The sequence below is a fragment of the Aquila chrysaetos genome, chromosome 1 (genome assembly GCF_900496995.4).
Source record: "Aquila chrysaetos chrysaetos chromosome 1, bAquChr1.4, whole genome shotgun sequence".
Lineage (NCBI taxonomy): Eukaryota > Metazoa > Chordata > Aves > Accipitriformes > Accipitridae > Aquila > Aquila chrysaetos.
Genome location: NC_044004.1, coordinates 11,857,617 through 11,870,444, shown reverse-complemented (window position 1 = coordinate 11,870,444; position 12,828 = coordinate 11,857,617). Strand labels below are relative to the sequence as shown.

The following is a 12,828-nucleotide window of genomic DNA, read 5'->3' as shown; positions in this document are numbered from 1 at the left end:
GCAAGTCCTGTTTACCCCCACTCCTCCAGTCTCCCAAGCTTATTCCTCCCTGATCCTTCTTGATCTCTTTCTTTCCTCACCCTTGGCTGGTCTCCTAGACATACTGTTAAGAAAATGCAGTACGTTTACATTATGTTTTCCTAACAGCATCTTCTACTGATAAATGTTTTTGTTGGTCTATCAAAGATCATTTTGTGCGTGCACACATGAAGTTGTGATCTGTAATTTATTTTTTCAGAAATTCCATGTTCACATTATAGCACAGGATCCACTAGCAAGAATGGCAAGATAGAAAAATTCCTGAAGAACTTCAAGAATTTGGAGGCCAACCAGGCAGAAGAGCCAACTACTGAAGGAAAGGATTCTGCTAGCTTTCCAAATACAGAAATCTTTCCTCCACCTGAAGGACCTTGCTTCCACATATGTCAAGATGATGTTCAAGCATCTGACATCTTTGAGTCATTGATAGTCTACTTAAATAGGAAAGAATATGACAGAAACTTCAAAAACCTGTATGATTTCTCTTATCCATTTATCAATAGCATGTTTTATGGGTTTTCAGAAGAAGAACAACTGGTTAGCTTTTTTAGATTAGCAAGGGAAGCAGCAAAGAAAGCGGGTATGTCCTGGGCGCTAGCAAGGCTATGCTTTCTCTTAGGCAGGCTCAGTGTTAAAAAGCTGAAGTTTTCCCAAGCTCGGGTGTATTTTGAGGAAGCCTTGGGAGCAGTAGATGGAGGGTTTAGTGATTTGTACTTTGTAGTTGCTCTTTATACAAATCTAGCAGTCATCTACTTGACACAGAAGAACAAAGAAAAATGTGCTCATGTTTTTGATAAGGCTACATCTCTTCTCATGGGAATTCCAAATTATATTTGCAGTGCTGACCTGGAGTCAGATATTCTAAAGTATGCTCTGAAGAGGACAATTTTGAGCCAGAACAAACATGCAGAGGCAAGGGCATGCTTTCTACTGGCAAAACATTACAGTGCACGGAAACAGCATGAAGAGGCACTACCATTCTTGGAAAGGTTTCAACTATTGCTTAATGACTTGGGTTTACAAAACAACTTATCAAACAACTGTTACTTCAAACTAGCAGAGTCCTACAATGAGAAGTGCTTGCCACACATTGTGTTAAGTTGCATAAAGGTCGCCTCTTCCCAGAGCTCCAGTACTTTAAGAGATTCCTTGAAAAGGATTGATTTAGTAATCAAAAATGCTCCCAAGCTCTATGGCATGAGAAAACTCAGGCACATACTCCCATCCCAAGCTGCACCTTACCTCATACAAGCACTTTCCTCTGTGTTTACTAATGAGCAGCAAGGACTATGCAGCACCATCTATCTTAGCTTAGCAAAACTGTACAGCCACCACAAACGGTATGGAAAAGCCATTGTTTACATGATGAAAGCACTGGACTCTGATGTTTCTGCTAAGCCAGAGGAAACTATTAACTATTTGGTTTCACTTGCTTGGTTATACATTCTTTACAGGCAATATGATGTGGCTTTAGCCATTTTAAATGCTGTTGTAGACTCTTCATGGAGCAATCCTCAACAACTAGGCATCGCTTATAATATGCTTGCTATTGCTTTGAAAAGAACAAACAATACAAAAGAAGCTGCTCAGAGCTACTACAAAGCACTGCGTCTTTCGGAAGAGACTGATATGACCCATAACCAAGCTGTAGCCCTGGCTAATTTTGGGGCACTCTGCCTGCATGTAGCAGCCAGCAAGCTGGCAGAACATTATTATATCAGGGCAGTTAAACTATTCTCCAAACTTCCAAGTACGGACTGTGGCCAAGACTTTATCCAAGTCCTCCTTCAGTTGGGGTGTTACTATGTTGATGGAACTCAAAGAGAAAAAGGAAGGTTTTATTATGAATGGGCTTTTTTAGTTGCAATGGAGACAAATCATCTGGAAAGTAAGTATATTTTTTTTCTCAAAGTTATGAAATGCACCCTGTTTGGGAATGTTTGTTATATAGGTATGTTATAGTTGTTCCTTAAACAGCATTTTATGTCCAGTTATGAGACGGCTATCAAAGTGATTGAAATCTTTGCTCTGTCCCATAATGGTGGAGAAATAAATACAGGTTGGCTTGCTCTTCTGGTGGTACTTAGATTTGTCAGAAATGATAGAGAAAATTAAATGTTAAAAAAACTGAATAACTTAATTGGTAAAAAGTCTAGGGATTTCTATGTTCAAGAATATTTACAATAGTTATGATATCATTGGTAGTACAAACAGCACCAGACTTGAGTTTAAAGGTATGAAAACAATTGGTAAACTGGATTACTTTTGCATAAAATTGTTGCATTTAGAAGACCCATGCTTTATTTATTTATTCTTTCTACAATGATTAAGGCAGCTTATACAGGTAAGGTGACTGTTCTATTATTTTATTTTGGAGATCAAGTCTGAAGTAACCTCTAGCCTTTGTTAACTTTGGGGGTGAAGAAACCAGCAGTGGAATCTTCTTGTTATGACTTTTATATTGTTATTCATTGACTGTGCTGTGTTTTGTGAAACACTAAGAATGAATTATTTTAAAACTAATCTAACTTTCATTTTAAAATAGAGATTCATGTTAGTATTTCCAATCTATTCTCCTAGGTCAACTACAAGCAATTAAACTGCTGTGTCAGTTCTACAGTACAGTTGTTCCCAATGAGGCTCAGTGTGTCATCTACAATGAATATCAACTATCTTTAGCTAGAAAGATGTCCAACAAAGTTCTGGAGGGACAAATCTTGGAAACCATTAGTCAGCTCTATTTGTCTTTAGGAACAGAAAGGTAAGACATGCTGAATGAGTCTGCTTTTATTCTGATTGTAACTCTTCTGTCATGCTAAAGAACTCAATTTTTGCAACAGCTGAAGATGACAGATTTTTTTCTCTCTGCTTTGCCAATACACTTTATCAGAATTGAAGGGTCCAGTGCTAGTGGTGACTTCTCTTGGTTTTTTTAAGTAACTATCATCTCTCAAGGGAGACAAGATGTACAGCAGGGATTAGCACCACTTCAAGAGCCAAATTGTTTTTAAAATCTATGTTAATATGCTTAAAAAGTATTATGTTATGTGACTGTTGATGACTGCTATAGCTCTAGGATTATTGCTGGCAGGTGTCTTGTTTGTGGTGATAGTTGGTTTTGTTTTTTGTTTTTTTTTTACAAGACATGTTTTCCATTAGAAACAAAGTGACATATTCCAAACAGGTCAGACATCAAATTGCCTCTGTTTAAGTGTTTCTCTTTGAGGAAATGCTTTTTTCAAAACTTACATAAGTACAAAGCCTATGTGCAAAACGGCATAGTGTCAGTCTCCAGCAATTTCTATGCCGCTTTTATTTTCAGAATACCAATTTTTTTTGCTTTGCTTTGCTTTATTGAAAAAATGGACTGCACAAGTCTATAGTAACTAACAGGTGCTGGGGAAACTTAGAGGTTTCTCTAGACAATTTTTAAAGTGTTTGTTAAGGCAGCTTTGATTTTTTTCTTACTGTATCTCACTTCAGGGAGTCACTTTAGATTCAGGTATTTTTCAAGCATGCCTCAGTAAGGTTGGAAAAAATATTCTCAGTTAAAGAAGGAGAGTAGATGCTTATTTTAGCTTTAAGGGGCTGCAGCCCAAGCATCTAACTTTCCTAGTATGTCAACTAATTTATTTTGCTTTGTTCACTGCTGTTTAATGATATAGTTGGTGAACATCCTTTGGAGAGGCTGAAAACAAAGCAGTTGGTTAAGATTTCAAACTACCTGTAACTTGTAGAAGGATTTCACTAGCTGGAGAAGCTGGTGCTTTGTGTGTGTGTAGTACATGAAATTTATGTATCCTAGGAGCCTGGCTCCCAGACGTTGGCTGTGTAACCTTAGCAGACTACTGGATAATAGCACGTACTTAATATGGTATTAGACCATAGTGTCAGTATTCTCTGAGTTAACAGCCCTGAGTAACAAGGATATGTGTCTATGATGAAGTAACAAAACCAGTGATGTACTTGGTGTTACCGCCTCCATTGTAAATTACTGTGGCCATGCCAGCAGACACAGCCTGACCTGTTCCAGCTGCTGTGCTGGGTTATGGATTGGTATATGTTTCTGTCTGCTGTAAAAGCAAAAACTCTGAAGGAGGGATGAAAGTAGCATTCAGTAATTGGGCGGAGTTGGACTACTTCAACTGCCTTGCCTTTCCTCATGTTAGCAGCTTGTTAGCAAAGGAGAGAAGACTGAAATGTCAGGCTTGTTCAGTGGAGCTTTACTTTCTCTCATGAGTATAAAAGGAGTGACAGTTCTCTTCAATTTCTCTAAGAATCAGAAAGTAGTAAAACTAATTTTTTCCCTCAGATGAGATACCTTGTTGAGACAGAACTGAAATCTTGATAGTGTGAAATATGAGGGAACGTATTACTTTTAGATTTGTTTTGGATCTCTTTGGAGGTCTAAGCAGGCTGTTCTAAAGATGTACTGTGTAAGGATTCACTGTAACTGCGCAGTTCATGTTATATTTCAGTATGTTTGTGTCTTGTGCTTGGAGGAAAATGCATCACGTCAAGGTGATAGGAGTCCAACACAAGACAGAAGGATTTAATAAGTCTGGGGTTTCTATGTCCAGTATAAAGCACCGTAAGATCAATCAATCTGCCAGGTCTTTCCAATGAAGAGTATGACTACTCTTCCGAGAGCACTGTGCCCTTAAACTTAAAGAAAATTGCACTGCTCAATAATCTGATAATATAGGTGCTTCTGGAACTGGTCATGTCGTGTCCTGTTCTCTTCCCCCACCAAGTTTTTCTACAATTGCTGATTAGTCTGAATTGTGCTAGGTGATTTAGAAAAAAATATTTACAGATGCAATTTCTTTCTGAGGTTTCTCGGAAAAAGCCATAAATGATAGAAGAGCTAAAGATGAAGAAAGATTTTTTTTTTTTTTTTTTTTTTTTCACCTGTCCCTAGCCTGAAGTAGGGGAAGGACACATCTAAACTAAACTATACTGAAATAACATAATGTGATAACAATCTAACAGGAAACATAGACTGAACAAAAAAACAAAGGAAGAGGAAAAAGACTGAGTTTGCTAGTTACTAGTATAACATGGCTGAGAAATTATAATTGTGCATTGAATGGGGGAAGCAGATTGTCTTCTATATTAACATACAGCTTTTCTCACTATGAAGAAAACCATTTGCAATTCTGAAGAACCCCTCAGTGATTAGCAGTTTTCCCTGTTTCAGGGCTTACAGGTCAGCTCTGGAGTATACCAAAAGAAGCCTTGGAATATTTATAGATCTCCAGAAAAAAGAGAAAGAGGCATATGCTTGGCTACGGGCAGGAAAGATATATTATGTTCTGAGGCAGAATGAGCTTGTGGATCTTTATATTCAGGTACGTTGTCAACACAGGCATGCACGTGTTGTCAAACATGGTGCAGGTGGCATGGTGAGAGTAAGTAATTCAATATGATGATCCCAGAGATTTTGCTAACTGGTGTTCTGAACATATAGTAACACCATTTATGTAATGCTTAACAGCTGAAAGTCTCAGCATTTTCCATTGGTCCTCTGTTTTAATCTGTTGCTTGACTCTTGAAAGATTTTGGGCAGTGACCTTTTTTAGTGCTTGCTCTGTTGTAAATTCTGTGTATTCCTTCATCACTGTCTACCAGCTATACAGCACCACAGCAATCAAACCATGTATGCATGCTACATGCTGGTGGATAACAGATAATAATCAGCATGCTGGCTTGTGGGCCAGATCCCCAGGAAAACAGAGAGTAGCTTTTTCAGGAAGCATTTCCAAAGCATCTAAAGCTTTCCTTCTGCGGCTGTGCATAGCATGGCACGGAGCCAGCTGGAGCTGCTGCTACCTTTCCAACACTAAGACCAGAGGCATGTGGCTTGCAACCTCAGACACCCCCCAACCAACTGGGACCTGCTGCAGCCTCTGCTGCTGCGCTAACACAGACTGAAAGATGACCTGAAATGGGGATCTAGCCCTTGTGGCTGCTGAAACTGGATGATCCAGAGTCTTTTCTCAGAGCTGCACTGCAGCCCAGATCTGACTCTCAGTTGTCTATATGGCTTCTAGCCATTCACTGAAGTATTTGGGGAATTAGGTTCTCACTTTTGTAAAGGATTTAAAAATACTTTTCTTCTGTTGTGAGGGAGAGTGCTGCCTTGTACTGGAGGATGTATACAGAACCTGATACAGTAAGATTTGAGTCTTGGTACCAAAAGATGATCTCTAAATAAAATAATCAGATGCCTGTTAAGATGTTTTTGAAAAAAACCTACAAAGCCGGAAAACCCAGGGAACAAGTTCATGTTTAAAATGTACTGAGACACAATACATAGGGCCACTTTAATTAATTTTTCTCTGAAATAAGTTACATTATTGAATATTTACCAGGAAAACTGAATAAATATGTTTCTAAGAAGGGACTGTGCTATAGGCCTGTCATTTCTTTTTATTTTACTAAATGACTTTAGCTGATAGCCCCCAAGTCAGTCACCTGGTGGTACAAAGGCCAAATCAGCATGTGGGATGATTTTCTCCATCTGCTTTATTTCCTCCAAGAGGAGGAGTGGGCCAGGGACATGCATGTGTATTTCATACTGTGCATGTATGGCACCTGGTATTTAAAGCAGGTAGTCAGTGCCTGTCCATGAGGAAAGTCTTAAAATAGGAATCTGCCCACTTAAATGTTGACCACTGTGCCAGTAATTTGTGCAAGTCATCACATCTTAATTTGCATGTAAAACACAACTTCCACAATGTGATGCAATAGAGTTCTTAGGTGCCTGAAGACAAAATAGGTGTAAAAGGATCACTGCCTTTGTGCTTAAGTAGAGAGCTAGACTTGTATTAATTGAATGCAATTTGAAAACTGAAGATCGCAAAGCCAAAGCAAGATTCTTAATCTTGCTTCATGTAAAAGTTCCCTTTCTCATTACTACTCATCCTATCAATAACTGAGTATCCTAGTATTCTTGCTTTGGGGAGGATGCATGCTGCCTTTCCTGAAATCCTTTTTGCTAACATGGCATATATTTATTATTTCAGAAGAACAGGATAGTGGAGCTGCATTTGTTTACAGAATTCACTTCACAGGCTTTTAAATCTGCAACGTTAGCAATATCTAACTTGCAATTAGAATTTATTTCTATGATAAGTTCGATCCACTTCAAATGTAATATGTGGCAGCTATCAAATACACTGTTTTTAGAGTGCTATGTGCTGACAAAGGTAGCAGGATACTATTGCCAGAAAAGGGAGACCATGACACTATATGTGCCCAGGTTCTTATATTCCTTCTTCAGCAGCTGCCACTGGTCTGCTCAAAAACAGGGTACAAAAAAGACAGAGCATGGTCTCACCGAATATAGACTTTCCTATCTTATAATGAGAAGAGAGGCCTTAACAAGATCTTTTTTTCAATTGTTAGTATTTATTTATCTTTTTACCAAGAAGTAACCAAGATTTATTTTCTTTCTTTCACCATTCCTTGTTTTCAGGTTGCTCAAGATGCTGCTCTTTACACAGGAGATCCAAATTTAGGAATGGAATTGTTTGAAGCTGCTGGAGACATATTTTTCAATGGTACTTGGGAAAAGGAGAAAGCAGTGACTTTCTACAGGGTTTGTGCAGTTTTTCTACTGCATTAATAGTTATGTACCTGCCCATCATAGCAGGTGTTCTACAAATGCTGAACCAAAAGCTGATCCTCTCAGCAGTTTATAACCTATTGCAGCTGAGTACTTTGTCATAGTGTTAATAGATATCACCTATTTTAAATTCTCTTCTGAGTGTAGGATATAATCAAAGAGCAAAATGAAACCAGAAGTTGGTTGACATGACATAATGGAAGCCTGTTAGTGCACATCTTGGGGATTCAGCTGTATCTAAACTGTTATGTGTTTCAGGACAGGGCTCTTCCACTTGCTGTGCAGACTGGCAACAAAAACACTGAACTCAGATTATGCAATAAACTGGTGGAATTGCTGGTGAATCTGAAGACTTATGAGGAAAGTCTGGAATATGCAAGAGCATCTCTCGTGCTCAGTGTAAATTTAGGTAAGACCAATTTCAATTATAGCTGAATATTACTGATATCTCTAAAATACAGCAGAACTCTAAAGTTTTCTTGCTTTGAATTCAGTCAGATTTCTTGCCAGGATTTCTTAACAATACCATAATTGCTATTTTTGCCTCTGTTCAAGAATGAATAACTTTATTGCTGCCTCTTCCAACTTCAAGTTCTTATGGAAAACCTTTGGTAGAGCACAGAATTAAACCTGGGATTTCAAGTCCAAACTGAGTGTGCTTCTCACAGCTAAGATGTAATACTGATGAATAATATTGTCCCAAGAGGCTTTTTAGTGTCATATACTTTCAGATTTTCTCATAGCCTTGCTGGTGAACCAGCCTAGGATAAAGTAACCAAAACCAATAGGGCTAGTTTCAAAAATTACTATTCTTCAAGTTTGAGAGCTGTTCAGCTGATTAAGAACCCTCTCACCCCTCCATACAAGAACAGACAGGTCGTTTTGATCAGCCTGAAAATCATCTTTTTGCCATAATTTTTGATGTAAAGTATGTAGTGGAAGGGGCAACAGAGTCTCTAATCCCATTACCTTGCTTTCTTTCATTACTTTCATAATAACCTATTTGTATTCTTTGTAAGTATGCACAGGGTGTATATATCTATACATGAGATATGAATGTAGCTATTTCTTAAGAAAATCCCAGATACTGTTAAATCCTACAGTGGGAAATTCAGGAATTCTGTGGTATTTTTCTTAAAGGGCAGGTTTTGGCTTATGTATCTCTTAAGCAAAATTAGTTTTATGCAATAAAAACTCAGCAAATACCATATAGAAATAAAAAAAAAATAGCATAGATGTATTCTGATTTGACACAATTTGACTACTTTGTCTCTTTGGTTTTATCCTGACTCATACATTATCTCAGGAAATCAGCTAAATGAACGAATAGCTTACCATCGGCTGGCTGCCATCCATCATCATTTGGGTCACTGTGAACTAGCTGAACACTTTTATTTAAAGGCCTTGTCCCTCTGTTCCTCTCCTTTGGAGTTTGAGGAGGAAACACTGTATTACGTCAAGGTGTATTCGATCTTAGGAGACATTATATTCTATGACCTTAAGGTAAGAAATACTAAAAACTGCTGCAGAAAATCGTTACATTGAATAATGTTTGATAATGTCAGTTTTTACCACATTCTGGTTTTTATGCATTTAGAATGCAAATAATAAAGTGAGAAAACCTACTGAAGTTCAGAATCTATATTATTCTTGTTTGATACCTAATAAACTGAGCTTGGATGTCCTCTTACATGGCTTGTGCTATAGAGGGTGTTATCTTTGTCTCTTATTTCAGGATCCCTTTGATGCAGCAGGCTATTATCATTTGGCACTTGCTGCTGCCATGGACCTGGGCAACAAAAAAGCTCAACTGAAGATTTACACAAGACTTGCAATAATCTACCATAACTTCCTTGTGGATCGGGAAATGTCTCTCTTCTTCTATCAAAAGGCAAGAACCTTTGCAACAGAGCTGAACGTTAGGAGAATAAACCTAGCTCCTGATCAGCATTACAAGAGTTCATAAGCATCTTTGGAAAATGCAGTCTAACAACTACAGAAGTACCTAGAGAAATATTGCACTGGCTTTGTAGGAGGATGCAGAATGCATTCAATGCCTCATTATGCACGTGCTGTAAGCCAGAGCTCAGCATCCCGGACTAAATTACCAGTTTATATGACAGTGAACTACATTTCATTGTCTCCAAGGTATACAGTCTTTTACTTTTGGTTTAAGGATCAGCCTGTACACTAAAACCAAAACCCAACAGTCTTTTTTTAACTAAATTTTTCTTTGCTAGCTGTTTCTGTCTATCTGGATACCAGAAAATGATCAATGTATAAATGCAATGAAAAATATTAAAGTGTTACAGAGAAAAAAACACTCCATACAAACTGTGGCTTTCTTTGCATGACCTAGCTCTTGTATGACCTAGCTCTACTATTTTTATGACACCAAGTAAATACATTTGCACAAGCATGTTAGGTGGGGTATTTGAGAATTAGTTTGATCCAGTTGCCCAGACATCACCCCTCATTTCCTATCAAATTCATTTACTGCAGTACTTACAGGCACTAGTTAAGATTTATCTTCTAATTCCTGAAGATACTTATGTACATGTTGTAATAACTAACTGGTTTCCAGAACTGAAGTCTCTAGTAATATGTAACTTGTAGTTTTGTGGATTTCAGTGGTCGTGTAAAGGCCCTCTTTCCCTCTTTTCAAAGACAAATTATCTGTTGGGTTTTTTTAACTGACCTTTTTCAGAAGTGTCAGTATTGTCTGCAATGACTTATTACAGGATTTCCTACAGTCTTACATATATACCTTATGTTCAGAAAGCTGTACTACTTCACTGTAGTTGTAAAAATCCTAGATTGTTAATTTTGATAGTTCTAAATCTTTGTGCCTCAAAACATTTTCATACCAAAGCTATGGTAGAAATGACTTATTAGATCATGGTGTATATTCTGAGAAGGAATGTCAATGTCTTAAAAGTCTGATAACCTTGCAATTAAATATTCAGATAGATTTTTGAAATGATACCTTTTCATTCTCGAAGAACTTCATACAAAAACTGCTAGTTCATTTTTAAGAGACATTACAAAGAATGGAAGTATGGAGGTGTCTTTGGAAGATGAACACATAGTCTCAGAAACCAGCTAGGGGTTTGTTGGCTACATATTATATTTTATTTGCTTATACTGTCAAACCCGGGGAAAGGTGCAAAAAACAAACTTTTTTTTCTGGTCTGTGTAGCTATGTAATCTCATTGCTTTGGTACTTTGCCTAAGAATCTTTCTTTTCCTAAAATCTGTCATTCACAGCACACACCGAACGCTTTCCATACATACATTCAGGTGTCTGACTTTTGTCGTCTTTTTGACCTTATGAATTCTTCATTAGTTTTTTGACTTCTTCCCTACAGGGAGAGAGGATACTTATATATAATTGAGATAGACTAACACTTAGGATACTCTTCAGGGAGGTGGGAAGTGCATATTCTTCCTTGGTGAGTGCTGTAAGCACTAGACTATATAACAGATAGTTGCCACTATCATGATAACTGTGACCTGTCAATTACCTTGAAGAGAAGATTTGACTACTTACATAGACAAGGTAACTCTCTGCAGTCCTGCACTTGGCTCAAAGGTCCAGAAAGTGAAGTGGGCCTTCAGTGCTATGCCTTTGAGCTTAAATGCTTTGTATTTGCTATTTCCAGAAGGCTTCTTGCACAGTAAGCATTTTTTTTGTGTTGTCTCTTTTGACACTGTAAGGAGAACTTACATGCTCCTGTGTTTTCAGTTTCATGATGAGGATTAGATGGCTAAAAATAATGAATGTGATAGTGCCTTGCTTGTAAATATGCAGTGTTATTAAACATATCTCAGCACTTTGCTTTTAAAAACTAAAAAAGCTTCATGTCGGTTAGTGAATCAGACCTCTAACGTCTTGATTGTAGAAATGTGTGTACTGCTCAAAGCAATTCTGCACACAAGTTTTCGGTGGTTTGTTTTTTTGGTTTTTTTTTTTTTTTTTTTTTTTTGGACACTCACAATCAGACTGGAACTAAGCATTAAAGTTGAAAGTTTTATTGTTCGGGTGTCTTAGGAACTTACCTTGAAGACTCAGATTCTGACTGGTCATATTGTCCCACTAAGCATGGGAAATTAGTTAGCCCATATCCTCTTCCTTGTCTTGACCTGAAAACTCAACAGAAGTCCTGTATGATCTCTGCAGAGCTGGGAAAATTGTGGATGTTGCTCTTTGTTCATTAACTTGCTTTTCAGTGCTTGTCAGTCTATTTTCCATTTCATTTGGCTTTCAGGCTAGATAAATTTATAACCTCTCTCTGGCTCTGATTACAGCAATCACAGGCAGTCTCTTTGTATTCTGGGAAGGGAAGCTGCACTTCCTAATCTGGAATTCAATTCTGCTGATAAGACCTATCTTCTTTCTTCCATTGCTACTTCATCTTGTTGCCTTGATTCCACAGAATTTTTGCTTTCATAGTAATTCAGTCCTTTATTATTAATTCACCCTTTAATGTTAAATTGTACTTGGGCAGTGTATAGCACACTGAATTTCTTGGCCATTCCTTTCAAGCCAGTTGAACAACATACAAAAATCTGGCTTTTGAAAAGGCAGTACCTGAATTCTCTCCTTGCTCTGATGAGACAGGAATTCTGTGTTTTCCTACTCAGTGTGGTTAAAGTGAGTTATAGGCATAGGATTTCAAAGAACTGCATTCCTATTAGATATATATCTGGCATTTTAGGTTTTTAAAAACTGCTTCAAAACCTGTTAGACCTTTAAATATATCTCTTTCTCCAGGAAGCACAACATCACTTTATGCTTCTGCGATAACAAATGCAGTGCACTTGGACAGCAAAGCTGGAATTTACGAATTCTGGGAGGAACTGAATTTGGGCTAAAGGATTTTACTCCTAAGTTCTGTTCCTTTTGATCAGGAGTGGTAGGATTCATCTTCCCTTTAGGAGACAGCTGTTAGATGGCCCTACTTTCTTTTGCATCAGAGAATGGTTAACTGTCTACAATGTAGAATTGTATAGGTGTGTGAGATGAATCTTACCTGGTGTGCTTCCTGGTGGAAGTCTTTATAAATGGAAGTCTGATTACTTGAGATATTATAAAACTCTGTTTTCCCATAGCTGTTATGTAAATGATCAATTTTAGTTAGATAACTGGTAGAACATTC

The 12,828-nt window shown here is 37.7% G+C and overlaps 1 protein-coding gene across 1 annotated transcript in view; it reads left to right on the top strand.

Moving 5' to 3' along the window:
- Positions 1–10,583, top strand: part of SH3TC1 (SH3 domain and tetratricopeptide repeats 1) — a 33,864-nt gene extending 23,281 nt beyond the window's left edge. The window contains exons 12-18 of the mRNA XM_030027168.2: positions 239–1,927; positions 2,620–2,800; positions 5,240–5,390; positions 7,520–7,642; positions 7,928–8,078; positions 8,976–9,172; positions 9,405–10,583. Of these exons, the coding sequence (XP_029883028.1) occupies positions 239–1,927; positions 2,620–2,800; positions 5,240–5,390; positions 7,520–7,642; positions 7,928–8,078; positions 8,976–9,172; positions 9,405–9,635 (2,723 nt within the window). The 3' untranslated portion in view covers positions 9,636–10,583. The remainder of the gene's footprint in view (positions 1–238; positions 1,928–2,619; positions 2,801–5,239; positions 5,391–7,519; positions 7,643–7,927; positions 8,079–8,975; positions 9,173–9,404) is intronic.
- The last annotated feature ends 2,245 nt before the right edge of the window (positions 10,584–12,828 follow it).